General features: G+C 38.0%; 1 protein-coding gene across 1 annotated transcript; it reads left to right on the forward strand.

Annotated features, from left to right (window-relative positions):
* The first annotated feature begins 1,166 nt into the window (after positions 1-1,166).
* Positions 1,167-20,922, forward strand: ZPLD1 (zona pellucida like domain containing 1). The gene is made up of 10 exons (XM_054270462.1): positions 1,167-1,272; positions 6,400-6,620; positions 8,920-9,101; positions 9,732-9,804; positions 12,835-12,932; positions 13,536-13,616; positions 14,431-14,602; positions 15,928-16,036; positions 18,816-18,845; positions 20,747-20,922. Exons 1-10 carry the CDS (start codon positions 1,167-1,169, stop codon positions 20,920-20,922), a joined length of 1,248 nt encoding a protein of 415 aa, XP_054126437.1.
* The last annotated feature ends 1,735 nt before the right edge of the window (positions 20,923-22,657 follow it).

The raw sequence follows: 22,657 nt of genomic DNA on the forward strand, positions 1-22,657 counted from the left end.
TGGCTTGAAAATTAGTGCAAGCTTTTGCATTGTTGAGGAGAAGCAGCTCACACTGCTGTGTAGCCATGAAAGATCCAGTAAAAAAATCCAAAAACGTTTTGTCTCAGGTGTTCTCTCCATGTGCTGTGGCCAGCTCTTCTCAGCAATGCAGGACAGTCCCTTGCCATGCCAGGTATGGCTGCAATTAGGAGTGCTACATCTCTGGAGTTTGCACATGTTCTATATCCACTTGGAGACAGGTGATCTGTGCTCTTAGAGGAAGCAATTTCCTAAATCTTGGAATTGCTGAGTTCCTGTCTAGGCAAATGGAGAACATTGCCACGTTTGGGGTCTACATCAGCAGCTATATTCTCTAGAATGACAAAATCTTACATATATAAAAACCCCAAACAAACAAACTAAAAAATAAACCAAACAAAAAATTAGTGCTCTTGGATTCACTGACAAAAATCTCAATATTTTGGGATGCTTTTGACAGAGGTAAAAGAAGTTGGGATTTTTTGGTTGTGGTAAGTACTACAGGTATTACACCTTGGAGCTTTCCTTGAAAAAGGAATCATTACTGAGAACACTTGAAATTCGTGTGTTCTGATTGCCAGATACAATTCAAGTAGATGCAAGTGTCTGTACCAGCTCTTTGTGGAAGGACAGTTTAATTGCATTTGTGCTGCAAAGAACAAATGTTTGGCAAACAGATATGAACCCATTTTTATTATAGGATCTTGAACCTCAGAATTTCTGAGCTAACAATTTATTTCTGTGGTTTTCTATGACTTGGAAAAATAGTTTTATTATAGCCAAGATGTCTTTCTTCAGCAATTTTACGCTGAAATATCAAAAAAAGATTGGAATTTAAATATTCAAGCAATTCTAATCTATCATTATATTTTAGGCTTGTTTTTTTCCCTTTTCTATTATCCTTGAGTGCCTTTTATTTTGCCACAAGTTATGATTGAAGTTGGAAGTTAATAGAAATTAGGCATTACTCAGGAGCAGAGAAATAGGCCCTGCTGCCTGTGACCTCTTTCCCACAAGCTTGTGAGCTTTATCCCCAGTTCCTTTGCTGGAGATCATCGCCTCCCAGCAGTGGAATGTTTGCAGTGAGCATCTTTAATGCAATGAACAGATGTGTGTAATAACCACTCCATGTTTTGCTAGGTTTTGCAATGGAACAGGTATGGTTGCTGCTCCTGCTGACGATTAAAGTGCTCCCAGTGACTGCTCAGTTCAATGGCTACAACTGTGATGCTAACCTCCATAGCAGGTTTCCTGGTAAGTATTTAATAGACTTTTTTTCTAATGGCTTGTTTATTGTCTTGGTTCAAAGCAGTGCTTATTTTTAAATACAGAGCTTTAAATCTGTCTAAGGCCTGGGGGTAGGACTCCAGATTAAGTGAGTCTTAACTGTTTTTGTGACAATGAACTTGCCTAATGCTGCACTTTACTTCCTTCTTAATTGCACAATGGGTCAAATTCAGCCTGGTAGCAAGGCAAACAATTCCCCTCACACCAGTGGGGCTTGACCTGCTTTTGCCAGTGCTCTAAACTGCCCAAGACATTCACCAGAGCTCATATTGTTGTGAATGTTCTCTATAGATTTAACACTCTCACACTTCTAACTGGGTTTTCTTTCATGTTTAGGTTTTATAGTTTTCTTTTTCCTGGGTAAGAGAATATGATTATATCCTTTTAGTAAAATAAAGAAATATGTATCTATTTTAAGAGAAATTACCTTGATGGCAAAATTTTAGTGCCTCACTTCAACATTAAGTCCTTGCTTAGGGACTGGTGAAGCAATGAGTTTTGTCTATGGATGATGTATTTTCCTTCCTGTAAGAAAATGGGAATGAAGTCATTTTGGGGACATTGGATGCTCAGAGCTGTTAATACAAGGAGAAATAGAAATGAAATGTCAGTCTTGGTGGCATAGTATCAGGGTTTACTCAGGCAAAGGATCCTTTAGTTTCTATTATGTTGCTGATCCTTCCTGCTTCAGTTGTATCATGGGCAGAATAATAATAATAATAAAAAGAAGCCTGTGAATACTGTCTCTCTCACATCTTGTTTTTCTGAGATAGCGATTGGCTTGAATAGTTCAGTAATGAACACTCAGTATAGTATTACACTGTAATACCTCTCCTGTTGTTGCTTTCTGAATAATAAAAGTTTTGATTTTTTTTTCAGGAAGGGTCAGCTCTTTTATTAAATTTAAGTCAGCAGAAGGCAGAAAGTCGGTTTATTGATTCCCATGTTACTATCACACTGCTAGGTGTTTTGTTGGCATAAGGACCAGCAGTGGGTTTGATTCTTTTTCACTTAATCAATATGAACATGAAGAACAGAGAAATAAGACATGCAAAGATCAAATACATTGTCTCCATTCCTGAGAAAATCACAGTTTAGCTGAATATTTTGCAAACTACTTTTTAATATCTATATATTCCTATTATATTCTATTCATAATAAATACATTCCATTTAGTGTCAATTTTTGCAGACTTGCCTCTGAAGTGTGAGTGAATTTTGCCCACCTGCTTCGGAGCTAGCTTTTGAGTTTCTTATGTAATTGTGGCTTATCTGGTCCCTGTTTCAGGCTTCTTGAGATGTTTGCAACAGATAGAGGGAAGTTTATGTTCTTCTTTCTGTGTTTCAAAATTTTTCTCTGGTCATTTTTTGCACCTGCTCTGTGCCAATTGAATTAATCTCTTATTGAGGGTACTTAGGGGCCTCTTGCAGTTCTGCCTCATAAAAATGAGTCATATCAGATTCCATTTCTGCCAAATCTGATTGAATTGGGAGAAAATCTGTTTAGGTTACAGGCAAACAGATTTTTTTAAAGTAAATTCCAATTCACCCCTAACTGGCCATATGAGCTGAGAGCAGAGTCCTTCTTTTTCTTGCTTGTCATAAAAGATTCAAAGGCCAGGATTTACTCAACAGTCTTATTGTTGATGTTGAGAGCTAGGAAAGAAAAATAATTCTGTTTGTTAGTTGTGCATCTGAGATGGAGGTAAAAGCCAAGAACCCCTTTTGCCCCAAATTTGCCAGGTGTTATTTTCAATATGCAGAAATGGGCATATGCTGTGTAATGGGCTGGGGCCAGTGGAGCTGTGAGGCTGCTGAAGGCGGAGAGAGCCTCTGCAGGGAGAAGGGGCTCCCTCTTCCTGTGCTGGCTTCCCCAGCACTTGGCTCAGGAGAGGTCAAAAAGGAGAACGTTTTAAAACCAATATCTTCCAGGCTGAGATAGTACTCACAGAGCCTTGTTATGGGTAGATTTTTTTCTTTCTGTTCCTTATTTGTTCCACACAAGGAGTCTTTATTGCTGTCAGCTGGAATACCAAGAATGATGTGCAGATACTGGAGAAGCCACTGGGTGTTGAAGTTGTCTCCTCTTTTTCTTTAAATGTTGATAAGAAACAGGAGTTTTCTTCAACAAAGAGGACAAATGAAGCCTTCCTAGAGGAACTATGGAGCTCATCCATTTTTCATTTGTTTGTGCTTTTATCATTCATCGCTTAGGTGACTTCTTGCATAGGAATACTGCTGCATAAATAGGATGACAATCAAACAGAACTTTTGTTTCTGCAGTTTGCAGGTTTATTTTAGAGTGCAGGTATGCAATAGTCATCAGGAATGAAGGAAATAATAGCTCCATTTTTGGTAGACTGAAAATGCATCAATTTCTTTGTACCAAAGCTAGATTTGTTCTAGAGAATATATAATTAGGTTAGATCTTGCCATCATTCAGAAAGCTTACATAGGGAAAAAACTTTAGATCTGCATTGCAGTGAAGCATAGCTTTTGCAAGGCTTCTGGGACATAGAGCCATATTAGTCTGTCTCCAGTTGGGACATGCAATTTTGATTCAGGGGGCTCTTATCTTGAGTTCATGTTGAGAACTTTGTAGAGACTGAGGAAATACTGCAGATTTTTCACATACACTGTGCATTTTAATTCAATATCAAAGCAGGGATTTGATCAAAGAGGAGGTTCACGAGGAGAAACTGGTTTTGAACTACACAGGACTTTCATTCCTCTTCTGACTTTTATCAGTGGTGTTCTGTGGAAACTCTTCTCCTCTGAGGGTTTTTTGCTGCCAGCCCTGGGGTGAGTTGTCAATGTGTGGAGGGGTAACAGAGCAGAAGAGGGCAGTGGAGCTCCCAGCATTTTCCCCCATGAGTCTGCCCGTAATTCAAGATGATCTCTGTTTCTGTAGGATCTGTGTGCCTCTTGGGCTATGCTCTCTTGCTTGAGAGACATCCATGAGCACTCCTGGCTGTAGATAGCTTGTGTGATTTGAGTCAGAAAGAAACCAAATTTGCCTGTATGGAATCTCTGAGGCCCTCACAGTTAAGTCTTCATCAGCTGGGTGCCATAACCTTAAAGCCATCACTCCTCTGACTCCGAAAACCAGAGGCTTTTAATGCAGGAATGGAAATACTTTTTGTTTGTTTGTTTCTTTTAACTTATATAGGAAATATTTACCCTCCCAAATTGTCAAGAAATGTGCTGGATATTTAGCAACTTAGAGGGCATTAGATCTGTTGGGGACTGGCTTCAGATTAAAGTCTGCACAAAACATATTTTATTTCCAGAATGGACTAATTTGGCAGTAATACTTCCTCATGAAATAGTGGGCAGAAAAGGTTAAGCTGGAAAGGTTGTTTATCCTCCTCCTGTATCACGCAGAAGTTGGTTTTGTACGATAGGTCTCATCTCCCATAGTGTCAAATGATAATTTTGCAAGCAGTAATGATAAGTTAATTGGTAAAGTTATTATTCTGCTTTCTGAGAAGGCTTGAGGTGAGTTATGAAATTAACTGAGCTACTTTGTTACATCCTGCAATTTGTTATGATCCGTTTGTGCGTCAGCCCAAGGAAGCATAAATGCACAATTTGCCATTCCCTGTTTTGTGCTGGCCCCTCTACCTTGGTACACTCGTTAAATGGATGATAATAGTCCTCCTTCAGAGAAAACGAAGGCATGCTGCTTCCTGATCTTTGTGCATTACATTAGTGGGATTATGATTGTGTACAAACCAGGAGAATTTCATGCCAAATCACTTCAACTCCTGTCTTGCCTCCAGTACCTTTCTGCCCAGATTTACGCCCAGTGAGTAACATTTATCATGGCATTAGCTCAGGACTGAGTTTGGCTTGTTAATTCCTGCACTTGATTGTTTTGGCTTGAAAGCCACCATTAAAGCTGTCTAAATTAAACTACTTGTGCTCCTGTACCATGGGGGAAGAACTAGTTCATTGTAGTGGAAATTTCATTTCCTCTCTGCTGTGACTACAAAGTGAAACAATTCGTTTTAGCAGGCTTAATGGTACAGTATTGACTGAAGTTGTTCTACAATTTTTTACAGCCCTTAATCTTTAAGCAGATGTAATAAATTAGTTCTACAAAGGAGTAATGTCTGTGTTTAATGCAATGCAGTATGTATTTTTGTAAAGCATTGGGGGGAAACACCAGAACAGCCCCCCAGCCATCTACGGGCAAAGAAGAGCTTAAAGAAGAGCAGTGTTAGAGCTTTAAAGCAAGACAATCTCTTGCTTGTGCCTGTATCTGAACCTGATGCTTTTCCATTCAGAACATAAAAGTCTTCAAAGCTTTTGAATAAAAGGTCAAATTGGCGAAGACACTTTTTTTGCTTTTCAAAAACTGATCGGTTTTAACAGCTGCTTCTTTCTAGGTCTTTTGTGTTGTCATAATGCACAGAATGAAAGATTGCAAGATGCTTTGTGGTATTGATCATAGTCTTTCAAGAGCCAACTGATTTTTCATTAAAGCTCAAGTTGATGGTTCTTAAAAAAAAAACCCCAAAGCCAAAATCCAGGGAAAACCAACTTTAGAGAGATCATAATAAATTACTCTGATATGCTGTTGATTGTACTTCAAAGTCTGCACAGCCTGAGACTGTGATCTCATACAAAGTGGACTCCAGACAACTCAGAAAAATGTAGCCAGTTTTCATGCCAGAGTGGGCTGGGAGGCAGAGCTTGGCCTTCTCTATTTCTCAAAATTACTGGAAATTTCTGTTTCAGAGGGGGCTGCTTAATCAGACTCCAAATATTTGAACACTTGCTGTTTTCTACTCTATTGCAGTGTTTCATTTTACAAATGTGCTACTAAAAGATTTGCTGTGGGATTAATATATTTCTTGCTTGTTTACACTATGTTACTATATTAACTTCTGGTTTTTTCTTCAGCAAAATGGTAGAGTCAAATCTGTTCTTCATACTAATGCAATTCCTACGTTTGCATTCTAATATTTTCCTGAAACTGAAATCTAAAAATTTATCTGATTGTAAGTCACAATGCTAGACAAACTGCTACAATAGTTGTGTAATGATTTCTTCAAATCTTACAATGTCTTTCCCTCTGTTTTTCTTGCAGCTGAGCGAGATATCAATGTTTTCTGTGGGGTACAAACGATTACTATGAAGATAAATTTTTGCACAGTTCTTTTTTCTGGTTATTCTGAGACAGATCTGGCACTGAATGGGAAACATGGGGATGCCCACTGCAGGGGCTTCATCAATAACAACACCTTTCCAGCAGTGGTCATTTTCATCATCAATCTGAGTACTTTGGAATCTTGTGGAAACACTTTAGTGGTAAGACCAAAGCAAAGTGAAATTATAGCATGGCTATGTATACATAGGATCAAGTGAATGCCCTTGACAGCATTGTGTCTTCCATAGATAATATTTACTTTGTCTTAGCCAGTTGGAAACATATTGCATATGTCAAAGAAAACCAGAAGAAGCTCATAATTTATAATCTTGATTGCTATTGAGAAAATATGATGGCACCCACGTTTGTGCTCTGATTAGAAAGTGTAATTTTTATTTAAGTGTTTTTTCAGTGGAAGAATGAGATTGTTCCAAGGTCTTTCTAAAAGTCTTGCTGACCATGCCTTAGATTTTGCAGAAGTGGAGAGTTTGATAGTTCATGTGTATCACATTGAGTGAAATCAAACTACCTATTAATAACTTATTTTTTTAAGTTTAAAAATGTGTTATTTTCAAGGCTTTTATTCTCTCCAAAATTCTTATTTGTACTTGATCCCTGTCAGTTTTTATAACAAACCCCCTGTTTTGTTGCTAATAATTTTGCTGAAATCTTTGATATGCTCTGTGACTTAGGGTGAGTTTTCTTTTAAAATTTCAACAGAAAACCAGTCCAGCCAATTCAAGACTCTCTTTTCTAGCTGTAGCACCTGTATGACTTGCAGTAGAAGAATTTTCCAGGAAGCAACTTCTTCCTGTTCCTGTGTATTTGGTCACCTTGTAAACTCTCTGATCTTGCTATTTGATCATAATCGTAAGAGATTGATGTTTAAAAAACAAAACAAAAAGACCCCCCAGTCGGATAAGTCCAAATAATTGGAGCTTCCCATGAAGTCCCCCATCAGGCTGCACTGAATACAAAGACAAAGCAGCTGCTGAAAATATACCAAAAAATATTCCCCCATCCTCTCTGTTTATCCATGCTGTGCCCCCAAATGAGGACAAAAATGGAGCAGGGAGCCTTTCTTATCATGGTCCCCACACTGGAGTTTTACAATCCCCTGCATTTCTTGGCAGTGTTTCACAGCAAAGACCTTCAAGCTAATTTTCAATAAAAGTAAAGGAAAGACAACAGTTCAGGCAGAACTTGTGTAAAACGCATGTCTTTCTGTAACACAGCAGGCTCAGCTTTTTACTTTATGGGAGTAGGGTGGTGAGGAAGTTAAAAAAGCTTTGGTTGACTGTACTAATTTAGCCTGTACTGTTTAGGCAAAAACTCAGATCCTGGAAAATTCTATTTTCAACATTTTTCTGCCATTAAAAAAATTATTAGGTACGCTATGGGCAAAATGCATGCCTGTTTCTGTCTTTTGGGTTTGTTTTTGATGGACAAAGAAATCAAAATTCCATGCATCCTGTGCTACTTACTGCAAAATGCTACAACTCATGTGCACCTCAGGATGATTCTTCCATAATGAAATGGTTTTTTAAGCAACCATGTGTTTTAAAGCTACTGAGAACATCTTTTTTGCTAATATAGTTGTACAAAAGAAATGCTGCAGTAGAAGTCCAGTGCCATGTTGATTTGCCCTGTTGTGTCTGTGCCTACTGAGAAAGGAATTTGAGCTGTTCTCAGTTATTTTCAAACAACCCCCTTATTCAGATCAGTAGCTACAGATGGAGTGGGGCTGGGCTGATACCAGCAGGGAAGAGTCTCTCAGTTTTCCTGAGGACTGTGGGTTCTTGCAGGCTCTGCACACTCTGTGAGCTGAGCAATACAGAATAGCATGTGCCCATGGATGCAATTCAGGTTGCACTGACGTTAATTTTGTATTACTTTTGAGCTCTGTAATTTCTGACAGTTTATAGTTTATATTTAAGATGTAGAAATATATAATATGAACAAAGCCACACTCAAAGTTCAACTATTTGGCTTGTATCTGCTTAGAGAAGTACCTTATTTTTGATGTGTCCAAACTGAAGTGCAACAGTGAGAGAATATTGTTTCTTGCTTGTGTATTGGCCTTTTTATTAGATATAGAAGCTCATTGTAAGATAATACTTTTTAACAGTAATAGAAAGGTTGCTTTAATTTTTCCCAATAAGTTGCATAAATTAATTGGGAATGTTGAGAAAAAAAGTACCTATGAAAAAATATGCTTCCAAGATTCATAATTCTTTTCAAATGTTGCTCAAATCCGTTCTAAGAACAGTGACTTTTATATGCATGATTCCAGGGAGGTGAAAGACAGAACAGAGGGAAAATGTTATTAAACTATGTAATTTTTGAATGTTTTAGTGATGATATTTCAGGGTAAATTATGGGCCAAACCATCAGTGTCCTTAAGTTCTTTTGCTCCACAGTTAACTTCAGCTAATAGAAATTTTCTCTCTTCCTCAATAGGTATCCTCAGCTCGAGGTATCAATGCTTATGGAAATACCTCAGTGGTACAGATAGGTAATGTTTCAGGCTATATTGACACACCAGACCCACCGACGATTATCAGCTATTTGCCTGGGCTTCTGTACAAATTTAGCTGTAGCTACCCGCTGGAGTACTTGGTTAACAATACCCAGCTCGCTTCGTAAGTGCTTTTTAATTTTTATGTGTTTCATCCCCATGGTTGTCTTAGCATGTGTATGTGCAGGCCATAACAGCATTGTCCATGTAGCAATTTTAGCTGTTTAAGAGTAAAGGAAAAGGAAAAAGCACCAAAAGAAGTATTGCAAGGAAAAAGAAAATTCTGTAGTATCATTATATGAGATAATATAATTTATGAACACCTGCTGTTATGAAGAGACCCTTAGATAATGTAAAACTTCCCTTAAAATTCAGGTTTTCTTCTCAAAAATTATAGCAGAAAAAAAAATCTTCATGAAATAGAAGCTTGTAAATATAGAGTGCAAGAGAAAATATTTCCATGAGTAAACCTTGTACATCATGTCAAGTGAGTTCCTTTTTTGTCACTTTGCCTCTCTGCTAATTATTTTTCTGATTCGTGTTTCCAGTACCATCCATTATTTTCTGCATAGTTAAGACTGTCAGTATTTTCACTATAAATTCCTGTTTCTGAAGTTTATAACCCAAATGCATAAATTAACTCCTTGTGATATGACTCATTGAGTTTTTTAATGATAAAGCCTACTGAAGTATGCAAAAACAAAAATAAGGTATCTTTCTTCATGATGGTTTTCGGTTTCTGGGTCTGTTGTAGGTCATCAGCTGCTATTTCTGTGAGGGAGAACAATGGTACATTTATCAGCACTTTGAATTTGTTGCTTTACAATGTGAGTATAAAGCACAGTATGGCCTGGAATGAATTAATCTCTGTGCTATGTGGATACAAACTGTTTTAACAGATGAAGGTATAGATTCCTCTTCATAATTTGCTGTTTTCTTCCCACTCCCCCCTATGAGCCAAGACTTTCTTCCAGGCATCTTTCATCTCTGAATTCCTCCTTCCTTTTTGTTTGCATGTACTTGCTGTCTTGTGCTTATATGGCTGGTCTTTGAGGACAGACACAGTCTTTTTGTCCTGTATTTATACAGTTCCTCAATTTACAGCTCTGGTTTTCAGCTGGTAGTGCCATGTGACCAGTCAATTGTAGCCATAACAATCATACTCCAGAGTGCATATTTTGTTTGCATTTATTATGTTTCTCTGTGTGTCTATAGGTGCTTTGTGCCTAAACAGAGAGCACTCTGTAGAATTCTATAAAATTATTCCAGACCTATTCCCATAGCAATGAACTGGAGCACTTTGGCTGTGGTATTTTTATGTTCAAGCCTCATCCGAGTGTTTCAATCATCTCTGATTGTTGTGAAGGATGCATCAATTCCAAATCTATATCCTGATGCATATGCTGCCTTAAGGTGTGGACTTTAAAGATTTAAAGGGTTAATAATTATGACAGTTTTCATCCAATGCTTCTTCCTTATGTTTTAGATAATTTGAATATGCATTATTGTAAAAGCTTTTACCATGTAAATGGGTTGGTGACACTGAAACATGAAAAATGCAAGGACCTCTATTTAACATTAATCCCTGAAATTATATTTTTGTGTTGATTAAAATTTTTACTCATACATTTTAAATACCTGATTTAAATATCAATTTTTCAATCTATCAAGCATCATTTTTTTGTAAATTATGAATCCGATTTTTTTTGCATTATTATTCATGCCATCGTGTTGCTGAGTTATAATTCATGCAACTGATTTAAAAGTCAATGCTTTATGCTTTGAACATAATGAGCTATAAATATTGCAACAGGACATTTTTCAATGGCATTCTCTAAAAAATCATGTTTGTTTGAAAGAGCAGAGCTCCAAATAACAACCTATAATCTGTTAAAATGATGATTATAGTTCTCTCATTTTTAAATAAACCTGTGATCAAAAAGATGGGGCAGAATGAAGAAGGCAAATTTCTCAGTCAAACCTAGCATTGACCACTGCATGTTGACTGCCTTTCAGGGCCCAGTTCAGCAAACAGCCAGGAATAAATGCAATTGTTGCTCACATTGAGCACATTTTTTCCCTCAGATATCGCCAAAAGCCAAATGTACTTTCATCCTGCCCACCCCTGTAAGTTTACAAGCTGACCATGACCAGTGGTGGTAGCAATCAGATGGCTCACCCTGATAAGTAGCACTGTCAATGAATAATACTGCTAAGGCTGGCAGATTCCAGTGGTGGATATGCCCTTCTGCTTCACTCCCCAGGGCTGGATAAATACATGCACACCTTGTGCACTGCCTGCCTTTTTCCCTGTTGGGAGTGCCTCTGGACACCTGCTGTCCTGTGGGCTCACTTGGTCCCTGTTAGTAGTCCTTGTTTTGGGCCTCAAGGCTCATGTCCACCCTTGCTGTTAGTGAGGGGATGTGTACAGATTTGTCTTTTGACTGCAAGCTGACTTCTCCAAATTTAGCTGTAGGGCTATTTCTTAAAACTGACTCTTCATCTTCTAAGCTTAGCTCTGTCTTCTGTCACAAAGTGTTGTTTAGATTTACTTTGCGATGCTAGTACATGTCATTGTTAGGAAAGACAAGAGTTGTTATGGTAGACTCAGAGTTTAATAGCAAAATGTTTAATAGGCTTTCACAGAGCCTAAGTGGCTATGTGCTTTTATGCCTTTTTGCAAACGTCTCTCTAAATGAATAAAAACTACTCTTAAAGAATAAAAGAGCAACTATGGAGTGTAATAGTGAGGGTCTTGCACTTTTTAATCAGTTGCAAAATGTGGCAGAACTGTTATAGAAATGTATAATTAATCTGAAAGAAGGCAAACCTACCTGAAGGCCTCTGATACTGCATAGATTAAATATTGGGCATGCCGTTAATTTTGGCATTTGAAAAAACAATCACTTGGTCTCTGGTGCAAACACTCTTGTTGCTGTCATTTGCTGCTTGCCATGGTCTCACTTGCCACAATGAACCTGGTTGAAATCTTATCTACCAGTTTTTTCATATATATTGAGTGTTTTGAACTTTCACAAGAGGTCTCAACATGCTGAGTCACTGTGCTATCTGTATTAGCACGGTGTTTGACAAAGGGGACTTTACCAGGTAGTGCAGTTGGATATTCTCAGTTAATCTCTGTTGCACGGATCTCTTTCATTGCTTTGTTGCTAAAGTGTAAAGTGATGTTAATGGTTGAGATTTTGAACAAAAAGCCCCAGTAAAACAGCTATATTTAAGTAGTAGTATATGGGGAATTCTCAACTTTCATGTTGAATACAGCTTTCTTGAAACAGCTCTTTTGAAATACTAGAATTTAAATGAAAATGTTTGTTACTTGTGATTTTCAATAAGCCACTTTGACAGAAACTACACTTTGGCATAGCAGAATGTCTTTGTTCTCCCGGACTATAGTTTGAAATATATAACATCTCATGGATAATATTCCTTATTCCACTAATTCAAATAACTTTACCAACCTTTCCTGGGAAAGAGTGCAGTGGGACAACCCAGTAAAGCTCCTCTATCAGAAAACCAGAGTAGCTCCCCTGTGTGCCTGTAAGCTCTGGGGGACTTACTGAAGTGGCAATGAATGATATGTTTTCCTTAATCACTGAGCCAACCACCTTATTAAATCATCTATTCTCCCAAATTGTTGCATGGGGCAAAGCCAGTCTTTACAGACAAACTTGTAGGCAATTTCTCTGGCATTGCTTCTTGCTGCTTCCCTTACAGAGGAAAAAGTAGCAATCATTCTACACAGAAGGGTCAGAAAAATTGCTGAGAGCTCAGTCTGGATGCAGATGGGTTGTTAAAGTGGAATTTCTGTTACAATTGAGGCAATGTTTGTTTTACAGGATTCAACCTACAGCCAGCAACTCCTTATTCCAAGCACAGGTTTACCTTTGAAAACCAAAATATATGCAGCTGTAAGAGCAACCAACCTTGATGGCAGGTACCATAGAGGGTGTTATTTCTTGTCTTGCTTGCTTTCCAGCTCTTTTTACTTACCTGATTTAGAAGCATCTGTCTTTCCTCATAGCTTTTTGTATTTCAAAATAATGGTTGGTGTTCAATAATCACTGATCTCAGCTGGAGGGTGTCAGGTTCTTGGCAGTGAATGCATATTTTGCTGCAGTTCTCATTATGAAAGTTTTCCTGAATTAGACTTTAAATCCTACATAGCTTTCTTTTTAAGAATAGGCCTCTGTTGGACCAAGAGAGAAAATCCAGGGCTTTTAAAAGTGGGCTGGTTTTGATTTCTAGTCCTTTGTGGCCATGATTTCTGAGAGGAGGTGTGCAGTGTGTGTTGACTTTGAAACCAAATAATTTGATTTATAAAGTTCTGCTGTAATGTTGTGCTGTTTAATCTTGTAAGTAGTTGAAGAAACAGGATGCCTGGCATGTGACCTGTTTAACACAGTAACTCAGTTTCACTGTAACAGCCTGCACTACCTGTTTGTATGCTTTTCTGTGCTGTCCTTTCATCTCACCTCACTCACACCCCCCACACTTGCACTGCCAGCTCCCCTCATCTATCCCTTTGCTCCCTGTGCAGGTGGAATGTTTTGATGGACTACTGTTACACCACACCATCTGGCAATCCTAGTGATGATCTTCGGTATGATCTTTTCTTCAGGTAGGGCCTGTGCAAACCCAGTATTTTGTTGGTCCTTCTTTAAAAAATAATTATCAACTTCTCCAACAGTGGTGTCTTAAACTGCCTGGAAAGTTTAAGCATTATTAGTAGGCCGGACCAAGGGCTAGGCTTATAGATAACATATCAGAGCTTCTTTTTGGGTGAACATAAATATAGAAGCAGGTGCCAAGTTATAAGAATTATGAATGTAGAAAAGCATATATCCAAAGTACTTCTTCCAGAGATAACATAAACACTTAAAGTGAATGGCTAAACTGGCCTTTATTTTACCAAAGTTGAATGTGGTGAATGACAGTGATGTAAAACATCAGAGACTTCAGTCCAGGAAAGTAGTTAAGCAAATTATCAAATAAAAATAGATGCTCCTACTTCTCCTCCCAGTAATAACATTTATTTGAATTGGAACTTTGAAAAACATCCTGGCAATATCTCAAATTAAATTTTATCCATGACACCTAATGGAGAGGTACTGTCTTCATTTGGAGTTACCTGTCTATACTAGTTAGCATACCTGCTTCTTGCTTCAGGTCCCAAGTTTCTTTGAGCACTGGAATTAAATGGTATCTTGGTTATAGCTGTGGTGCTGCAAAACAAAGCAGTGTTTTTGTAGGAATGTGTTTCAGCACAGGAACCTGCAGCCTAATTGTGCAGGCAGATTGTGTCTGCAGATATTTTCATTTCCAAGGAGCTAAAGTGTTGATCTTGCTGCTTAAGCTATCATATTCCCAGCTAAGAGCTTCAAAATACTAACAGAGCTGCTCATCCCAGTTTCACTCTTCTCTACAAAAACTAGCTGTGACAAGGACCCGCAGACAACCATAATTGAGAATGGCAAGAGTCAAATGGGCCGGTTTTCCTTTGAGGTGTTTCGCTTTGTGAAGCACAAGAACCAGAAGATGTCCACGGTCTTCCTCCACTGTGTGACGAAGCTGTGCAGAGCAGATGACTGTCCCTTTCTTGTGCCAGTAAGTTGTAATTATCTGGATATAAAATAGGCATCCTGGAGTTCTGCATAAAAGTGTTGTGGAAGTTTGGATGGCGCAGAATGAAAGCGACTTGTAGAGGCTCAAGTGAGAATGTTTTTTGTGTCTGAAGGAATGTGAAACTACTGATGAGGAATATGGAAATGAATACTGTCATCTGGAGATAAAATAATACTAGACCTGCAAAATACAGGTTATTGAGTATATGAGAAATTACCGCTTTGCCTTGTGGTCCTTAATTTTAAAAGTAACAACTCTGAGATGGCTTTCAGGTTGATATTCTTAGTATAGTATTAAGGTATCCATCATCACAGTGATGAAGAGAAATATCTTAGAATATACTTTATGGAGAAGTTAAAGCTATAGAAAGTGCTGTTATACTGACAAGGAAAATTTTGGAAGTTTCTCACAGTGAAAAAAAATACCATGCCCGTTAGAGCATATCATCTCCTTTATCATCTGAAAACTACTCTTCCACTGAAGTTCATGAAAGTATGTCTATTTAAAATTAACTAATTTTAGTACTATCAGGAACAACAAATAAATTTTGGGAATAGAAACGTTTAAATACACATATAAACACAAAGTTCTGTGCTGTCTTCAGAACACTGCATTGTTTCCTACTGAATGACTTCCCATTGAGAATTTTAAAGTGCAGTCAGTTCAGTATACTCGTGAAATTTTGTATGTTGTTTATATTTTTATGTTAGACATTTACATAACTCATTTTGCATTCAATTTATATTCTGAGCTTTTTGAAGTTCTTTCACAAGAAGCTGAAACTAAGGAAATGCTCCTGTTTGGAGCATGCTTGAGTACCATAGATTAAGGTAGATGGTAGGTTACAAATGTTAACGGCGCACTCCAGATGAGAGTGCTGGGGATTGTTTTAGTCTGTCATTGCCATTTAGAACTCCATGGAAGACGTGCAAACTCTCACTCAAGAAGCTTGCTAGAATAGGGATTGTCAAGCAAAACAGATTTGTTGGGGAAAACTATCTGTAAACATAGCTTTGGGAAATTAACTACTGAAAATTTAATATACTATAAGATGGATCTTGTACACAACAGCAATGCAGTTTTGTAAACAAAGTGAGGCAAAATAAAATGGGAAGCCAGGAATTTATAAGATGCACTTCTAGGCAATATTGCAGATGTTTTTATTGCAAAGTGATTTAATGCATACTAAGAAATAAAATCAAAGTTGTAGTATTCCTTACCAAAGAATTCATATTACATAAGGAAGCACAAAAAGGCCACAGTTGTGTTCCACTCTGAGTCTGTGATTGTTTTGATTGACCACTCAGATCTGCAGCAACAGAGAAAGAAGAGACACTGGTGGAAGGACGACTTGGCGCCCTCAGAGCACATCGGGCAATGCTGTAATCTCTGCTGGCCCCATCATTACAAGGAGTGGTAGGAATAAACAATCTTTCTCTATGGACTGCAGGAAATTCAGAAACCTGGGGAAATGTTTTGCAGTTTACTGTAAATTTGCAGTCACTTTTTGCTGAGTATTATTTTACTACTACTGAATATTTTTTACGACATTTTTTACTACTTTATTTGGTAGAAATTTTGAGCTACTATTTTTGTTTGCCTCTCACATGCTTCTTCCTCCAATAAAATCACCGTGGGATACTGTTACACATATAAGGCTATTATAAAAGTCCAGACTCGGTGAGTTGACATTTTTTTGTCTGATTTCACCAGAGATAATAGAATTTAAGGCACTGTGTTCAGTGTTGCAATTTAATTTGGATGGATAATGAATATTCACTGTCACTTTCTATTCACCATTTCTTCCAGCTTCCCTCTGGGTTTTTATCTACATGTTGCTTAAAATTAATGCACACTATTCTTAGATTCAGCTATAAGAAAGAAATGGGACAAAACCATTGTAAATTTTAAACAGTGGGACAAAATCCACTTTTAATTGCGAGTGAAATTCCATTAGTGAATTCATTTTTATTGCCAATTGTTTTAGGAAAAAAATAAAAGGCAGCTCTAAATGTAACTTGCAGTCTCTGAAAAAAATTTATATGACTGCTGTTTAAGTTTTAAAAATTACAAATATTTATAAGTAGTTGCAGTTAAGCAATTGATTTCAGCAGTCTTAGGTTTAGGATGCTGAGAGTAGGACTGAACCTGGTCTAGGAAATTTATTTAAAACTTGAGAATAAAATCCTTCTTTAAGTGCCAAGTACCTGTATACAAAGAGAGCAACTGACCCTCCAGAAGGGGGAACCTCCTAACAAGAGACCATTTCTAGAGCAAACAGGCTCCATTATGAGCAGCATATCTGCAATGAAAATGAGTGATTTTTTTCATTATACATGGTCCCATTTGAGTTGCTGCCATCTGATTAGCCAAGAAAAAGTGAGAAGAACTAACTTCAAAGTTGCATACATGAGTACATATGGGAAATGAGTGATGGATTTCCTCAGCCAAACAAGCGTGCTGGAGTAATGCTGCCTTAGGCAAGGAATGGAAACTAGATACAGCTTCTTATAGCAGCCCCTGGTAGGTAATATAGCTCATGATTCAAATGCTGGGGATGCTATTTTTACAATTCAAAAATTAAAAAAAAGGATACTGATCAATTATCTTTAAATATTGCATAGCTTCAAGCAAAGAGATCTGATGGATGTTTAATGGCGCCAAAGCAAGTATAAACAATTTTATAATTTCATGACAAGTGTTAAGATCATTTAAATGAAATCATGAATAAGGCCGAAAAAGGAAAATAATTTTTTAGGCATATTCTAAAGGTGGGTGGATAAAGCTTTTTTGATTTCTCCATCTTCATAGTGTGCTTTTGGAGCATTCCACTCATGCTGACAGGAAGATGGTTTAATGGGAAGTACTTGAAAAAAAATGGGATTCAATTCTAAACTCTGCCACAGATTTAATGATTGGCATTGGGCAAGTCCCTCAATCTCCCTTGCATTTCCCTTTTTCTTCTGGGTCAGAAAGAGGGAATTAGTCCTGCTGTCAATTCCCTTTGTGAAAATAAACTTGTAAGAACCAGGAGGTTTATGAATGCCATAGTTAACAAACTAAAAGGGGGGAAGGTCATGTGAGAACTTGACCAAAACTATCCGGATGATGAATAATTTTGGATAAATTTGGAAAATTTTGGATAATTTTTTAGAATTTAGGTAAATTTTGGATGAAGAATACCAAGGTGCATAGAAGTGCTTACACTGTTTTCAAGGCCAGCTCTGGTCTAGCTTTAGCACAGATACATTTGTCCCCCCATGGCCTGTCACCAGCTGCTCTGATGCAGCTGCCTTGGTAGGAACAGAAGAGTGCTGCTGCAAAAGAGTGCTGGTCCTTCTCCTGTGTGTTTCTGAACTCATATTTCTAACATTTGGCTCTTTTCAGAGAAACGTTATTCTTTTTTGTTAATCCAAAATAAGTCATTACAGGAGGCGCACACAGAAGAAAATGCTTTAGTGTCTGTATGGAGACAAAGCAGGGACCTACTTGTGAAGTTAAAATTATGTAGCTTTTGATGGATGTCTCACTTAAGCTTGGGAGACAGCTGCTCAAAACAAATGTACATGTGAACTGTGCTCACAGATTGCACAAAAAAACCCCAAAACAGTGACAAGAAATGTAATTCTGAAATGGACACTGGGAAGTAAAAATTGAAGACAAAATACAAATGTTAGCCTGAATATAAAGCCACTATGTAACTGCCAAGAGGAAAATGAGCATGGCAAAAAGAGCTTTTTTGTAATAATTTATGGTTGCTGACATATTTTTTCTTGTAAAACTCAAGTTTTTTCCTATAGAGCTATTTTATAATATGATTAAATGAAGGGGCTTACATATAACATTGTGCTTATGCTTCTGTTGTTACTGAGGGAGACAACAGGACTGGCCACCTTTTCAATTAAGAGATTCCTGATTTAAGGTGGTGTTGATTTGTTTTTCCACTATTTAAATTTAAAAATTTAAATTAATATTTTAATATCTCCTGATATTAAAAATGAAGCAATGGCATACAATTTATGTTATTGTCCATATTTTAACAGAGATGCTAAAAGCTGCTAGTCAATGTGGCAAGTGACCTGATGTGTTTTTAAAATAAAGATACAAACTATTGGCTTTTGTGTTACAAGAGGGGAGGAGGTAGTCATAGGTATTTTAAAAATATGACACAAATATTTTTTTTTTTTTAATATAGATGAGACGCCAACCAACAATTCACAGCTTGGTAAGTTAATCAGAATTTCAAGAAACATAAGAGGGTTTATGAGGGAAGCAGAACTGAGGATGAACCATTTGGATTAATATCTATGCACTGGGATGTTTTTCCTTTTTAATTTTTATTTATGTTTTTTGCTTAAATGAGTGAATACCAACATGCTCTGAAAAGAAAGCAATTGGTAAGTATGGAATTCTCAGTTTAATTTGTGCACCCAACACCATCTACATTGAAATTTTAATTCCTGTGATGAAATTGAAATGAAGATCTGATGCTATAATATTTGAGGGTGAAGGGTACATTATAGCCACCAGATGCAAAACCAGACTTAAACAGTAAAATTTTCCCATGCCACACAGGAGTAGAGTGGGAAAATTGTTGTTATGGTGCTTGGTTCTAGCTGTTGTTATGGTCTAGCTTGGTTCACATCTCAAAGCCAGAAGGTCAGAGCTTCAGCTCCTGTTCTCCTAGTGTTTAACCTCACAGAGCCTGTGGAAAAACTTGGATAGAACTTTTGCCTTGCTAGGGCAGTGAAGGAAATAGGCTGCAGGGCAGTTCAGCTCTTTAAGTTTCAGGGTGCTTTTCCTTTGGGCACTTGGAACACTTGTTTCAGCCTATCTGTTACTGTTCTCTGCTGGTAACCAGGAGTGGCTGATGGCTAAGAAAGGATGCTCAGGTGGTACATTGGGCCATTCCACCTTGTATTTCTTCATAACAGGACTGAGTGGAACAAAGAATCCATTCTGTCCTCTGAACTCTAATGCTATTTGTTCCTTTCTTTACTCAATTTAAAACATATAAAATCAGTTGCTGTTCTTGTCTGTCATGGAGAGCTCTCCCTGTAATTAATTGTTCCCTGGTGTGCTCCTACCCATGGATATAATTAAAATGATAAAAAGAAAATTCTTTATTTGCTGCACACAGTTTGCTGTGTTGATGGCTGCTATGTTTCCTTCCCATCCAACAAAAGAAGCATCCTCTCCATCCCAGAGCAAAAGCCTTTCCTTTGCCTGTTGCTGTCTCTGTGGAGAGCACAGAGGTAGAGTGGGGTGAGGTTGCTGCTGTAGCAGCCAGAAAGCAGCACAGTGTTGGGAAGGGGAGGGTAACCAAATCAACAGTGAGGAGGGTGGGATTAATGGTGTTGAGGGCAGGGGGCTGCTTCTGGGAGGAGCAGTCTGGTTTCTCACATGAAGACTGTGTTGTCATTTCACCTCACTCTCCACCACTGGTAATGGCAAATGCTCATTGGTGCTCAAATGCTTTTTTCCCCTCCTGCTGGAAAACACAGTACTTGTTGTAGATGTATGTGGCCCATTATGTCAGAACTGGTCCATGAGCAGCTTCCTGATTTGCAATAAGTATTAAAAATGTCACCCTTCCTACCTGAGAATTGATAAATATATTAAGTAGTCCTTTCTGAAAGTGTGCAACAAGCTTCCAGAATGTCCAATATCCGGTGCCAGACATGTCTGCTGATTTATATAGACCTCGAATTGAAATGTAGATAATGACAGTGGGGAAGAAATCTTTTCATTAACTTGATTAGGCCACCAATCCTTATACATCTACATTGATAGTCCTTGGATAAGTTCTTGGATAAGTCCTTGGATAATGATAGTCTTGCCTTGAGTAACACAGGTCAGTGTTGGTCACTGGCAGATGAGGGTAATGCCTCAGAAGGCACACGTCTTTATTCCCCAACATGATTGATATTGAAAGAAACTGTTTTCAAAATATACTTAGATAAGCTTTATCCAAGTAGACAGGTGTACATTCTGAGGTACAGCTAGTTTTAGTTCCTTCCTTGCAATTATACGGTGTATTGGGTGTTGGAAGGGGAAGGCAGAAGTGTTTGACACTCATGAGAGATAAAACCAGATGTCACCTGAGAATTTTTCTTCTCCTTGCAGCTCATCCAAACGGACCTCCTTTCCAGATGAACACGGTCACCAGTGCGCTGATTTCAGGCATTGTCGTCCTGGGAATTTCAAGCATTTTCTTTTTTGTATGTTCTCTAACCCTTCTGCACAGAAACTGGCCCAACAGTTCGGTCCTGAGTGGCATCCGAAACCCAGTTTTCAACTGAAAGTGATGATTTGTTTGCACTTTTTGTTTGGGGTTGCCTTTCTCGTCGGTGAAGTATGATTCCATTAAAAAGTAAAATTAAGGCAACACTCCAGTGATATCCAGCTTCTGTTCCAGCTATTCTGTATTTGTAGATTTGCTAGATGATGTTGTGTAGGTGAGCAGCAGTGATGTTGGTAACACGCCTAGAAAATGTTGAGAATCTCAATTGTGTTTGCGATCAGACTGCATGACATTTGCCCATGAATGTGCTGACAATAGAGCTCACATCTTCATCTGCTCAGTAAGGTCTAAAAGCTGAAGAGGCTGCAGATGAGAACCTTTCCAAGTATGCCACTTTCGTACAAAGGCTGACATATTCAGGAAAGTTCATAAGTTCATGAACACCTAGTAAGATAAGGATAACTTCTTTTTTGGTATTACATTTTTCACAAATACAAGTGTGTCTCAGGAGGAATTTGTTTTCAGCTGCCTTTGCTAAAAATGACCTAAGAGAGGCTTGGAACAAGTGACTTCTACTTATTTGTAATTTGGAAGTATTTTCTTAAATATATCTTTCATTGGCTTGTGGAGGTATCATGTATCAAGTATCACCCAAACTTTCCTCACAGAAAATGATTTTTGGAGCACAATTTGGCAACTGAGTAAAACTCTCAGTAATATACTAATTGTTAAGGGCAAGTTTTGCCCCGTCAGTTTTCCAGCTCTCAGATAAAGCTTTCATTTCCACATGAACAGTCATCAACAAGTGCTTACTTCTTTACCAGATCTTCTGCATGAGTTAGACTTGTCCACTGCGTGGATGAGGGGAAGAGGCCAACTAGAAGGATAACAGGCTACAGGCTGTACTGCACTGTTGCCTCTAGTTATTCTGATGAACATCTGACTTACCTGAAGTGAGTGTGAGGGGCAGGTGCCCCCAAACAGGAGCACAAGGCAGTGGCTTAGCTGTGTAGAGTAGACAAAAATGCTGGTACTAGAGAGGCCACCATGGGCACAACATATTAAGCTGGACTGGATAGACAGTTGGGATTTTGGTCACACATACAGCAGTTAAATTTCATTTTTCATGTACTGTACATATTGGCCTAGAAACACCTCATTGATATTTATCATCATCCTGTGTTAACTGTGTCTGTGTCAGAACTGGCTAATGATCAGGGCTTTTTGGCTCTCAAGGCTAAAGACAAATACAGTCTTGTTCTCAGTTTTCTCTGACCCTGCAAATGCTGTATAAAGGCCTGTTGTTTGCAAATTCCACTGTGCTGTAGGGCAGTATCCCTAACAACCAATACTGTGCCTGTTTTCCTCCAGTCTTAATACCTCAGAAACATTTTTGCACTTCAGGGGTTAGGTCTGATGACATGTAAAACACGATTGTTTAATAAAATTAAACATTTCAGAGTGGATGCTTTGTCTGAACTGTTTTCCTTCCCCTGTCCAATTGTTACTTTTTACATGCTTCCAGGAACCTCATTCTACAGAGGGAAAACTGCACCTGCTTTTTTAAGTTGGTTTGGTAAGAGCTTTCAATATACAGGATAAATTAATATAATTATAGATTTACTGACCTTTAAATGAGTGTGGTAAACTCTGGAGATTTATATTCCAGCCTGGGGATAAATAAATTCAGATAATCTATTTTAATTTACTAATAAAGACAACCACAAAAATCCCATTAAAGTAATTACTACTTAGTAAGGAGCAGCTTTTAGCTGCTTTAGCTGCTTTCAGCT

Source organism: Melozone crissalis, unplaced genomic scaffold, assembly GCF_028551555.1.
Source record: "Melozone crissalis strain CALT ecotype California unplaced genomic scaffold, PUWL_Pcris_2 ptg000009l_1, whole genome shotgun sequence".
Lineage (NCBI taxonomy): Eukaryota > Metazoa > Chordata > Aves > Passeriformes > Passerellidae > Melozone > Melozone crissalis.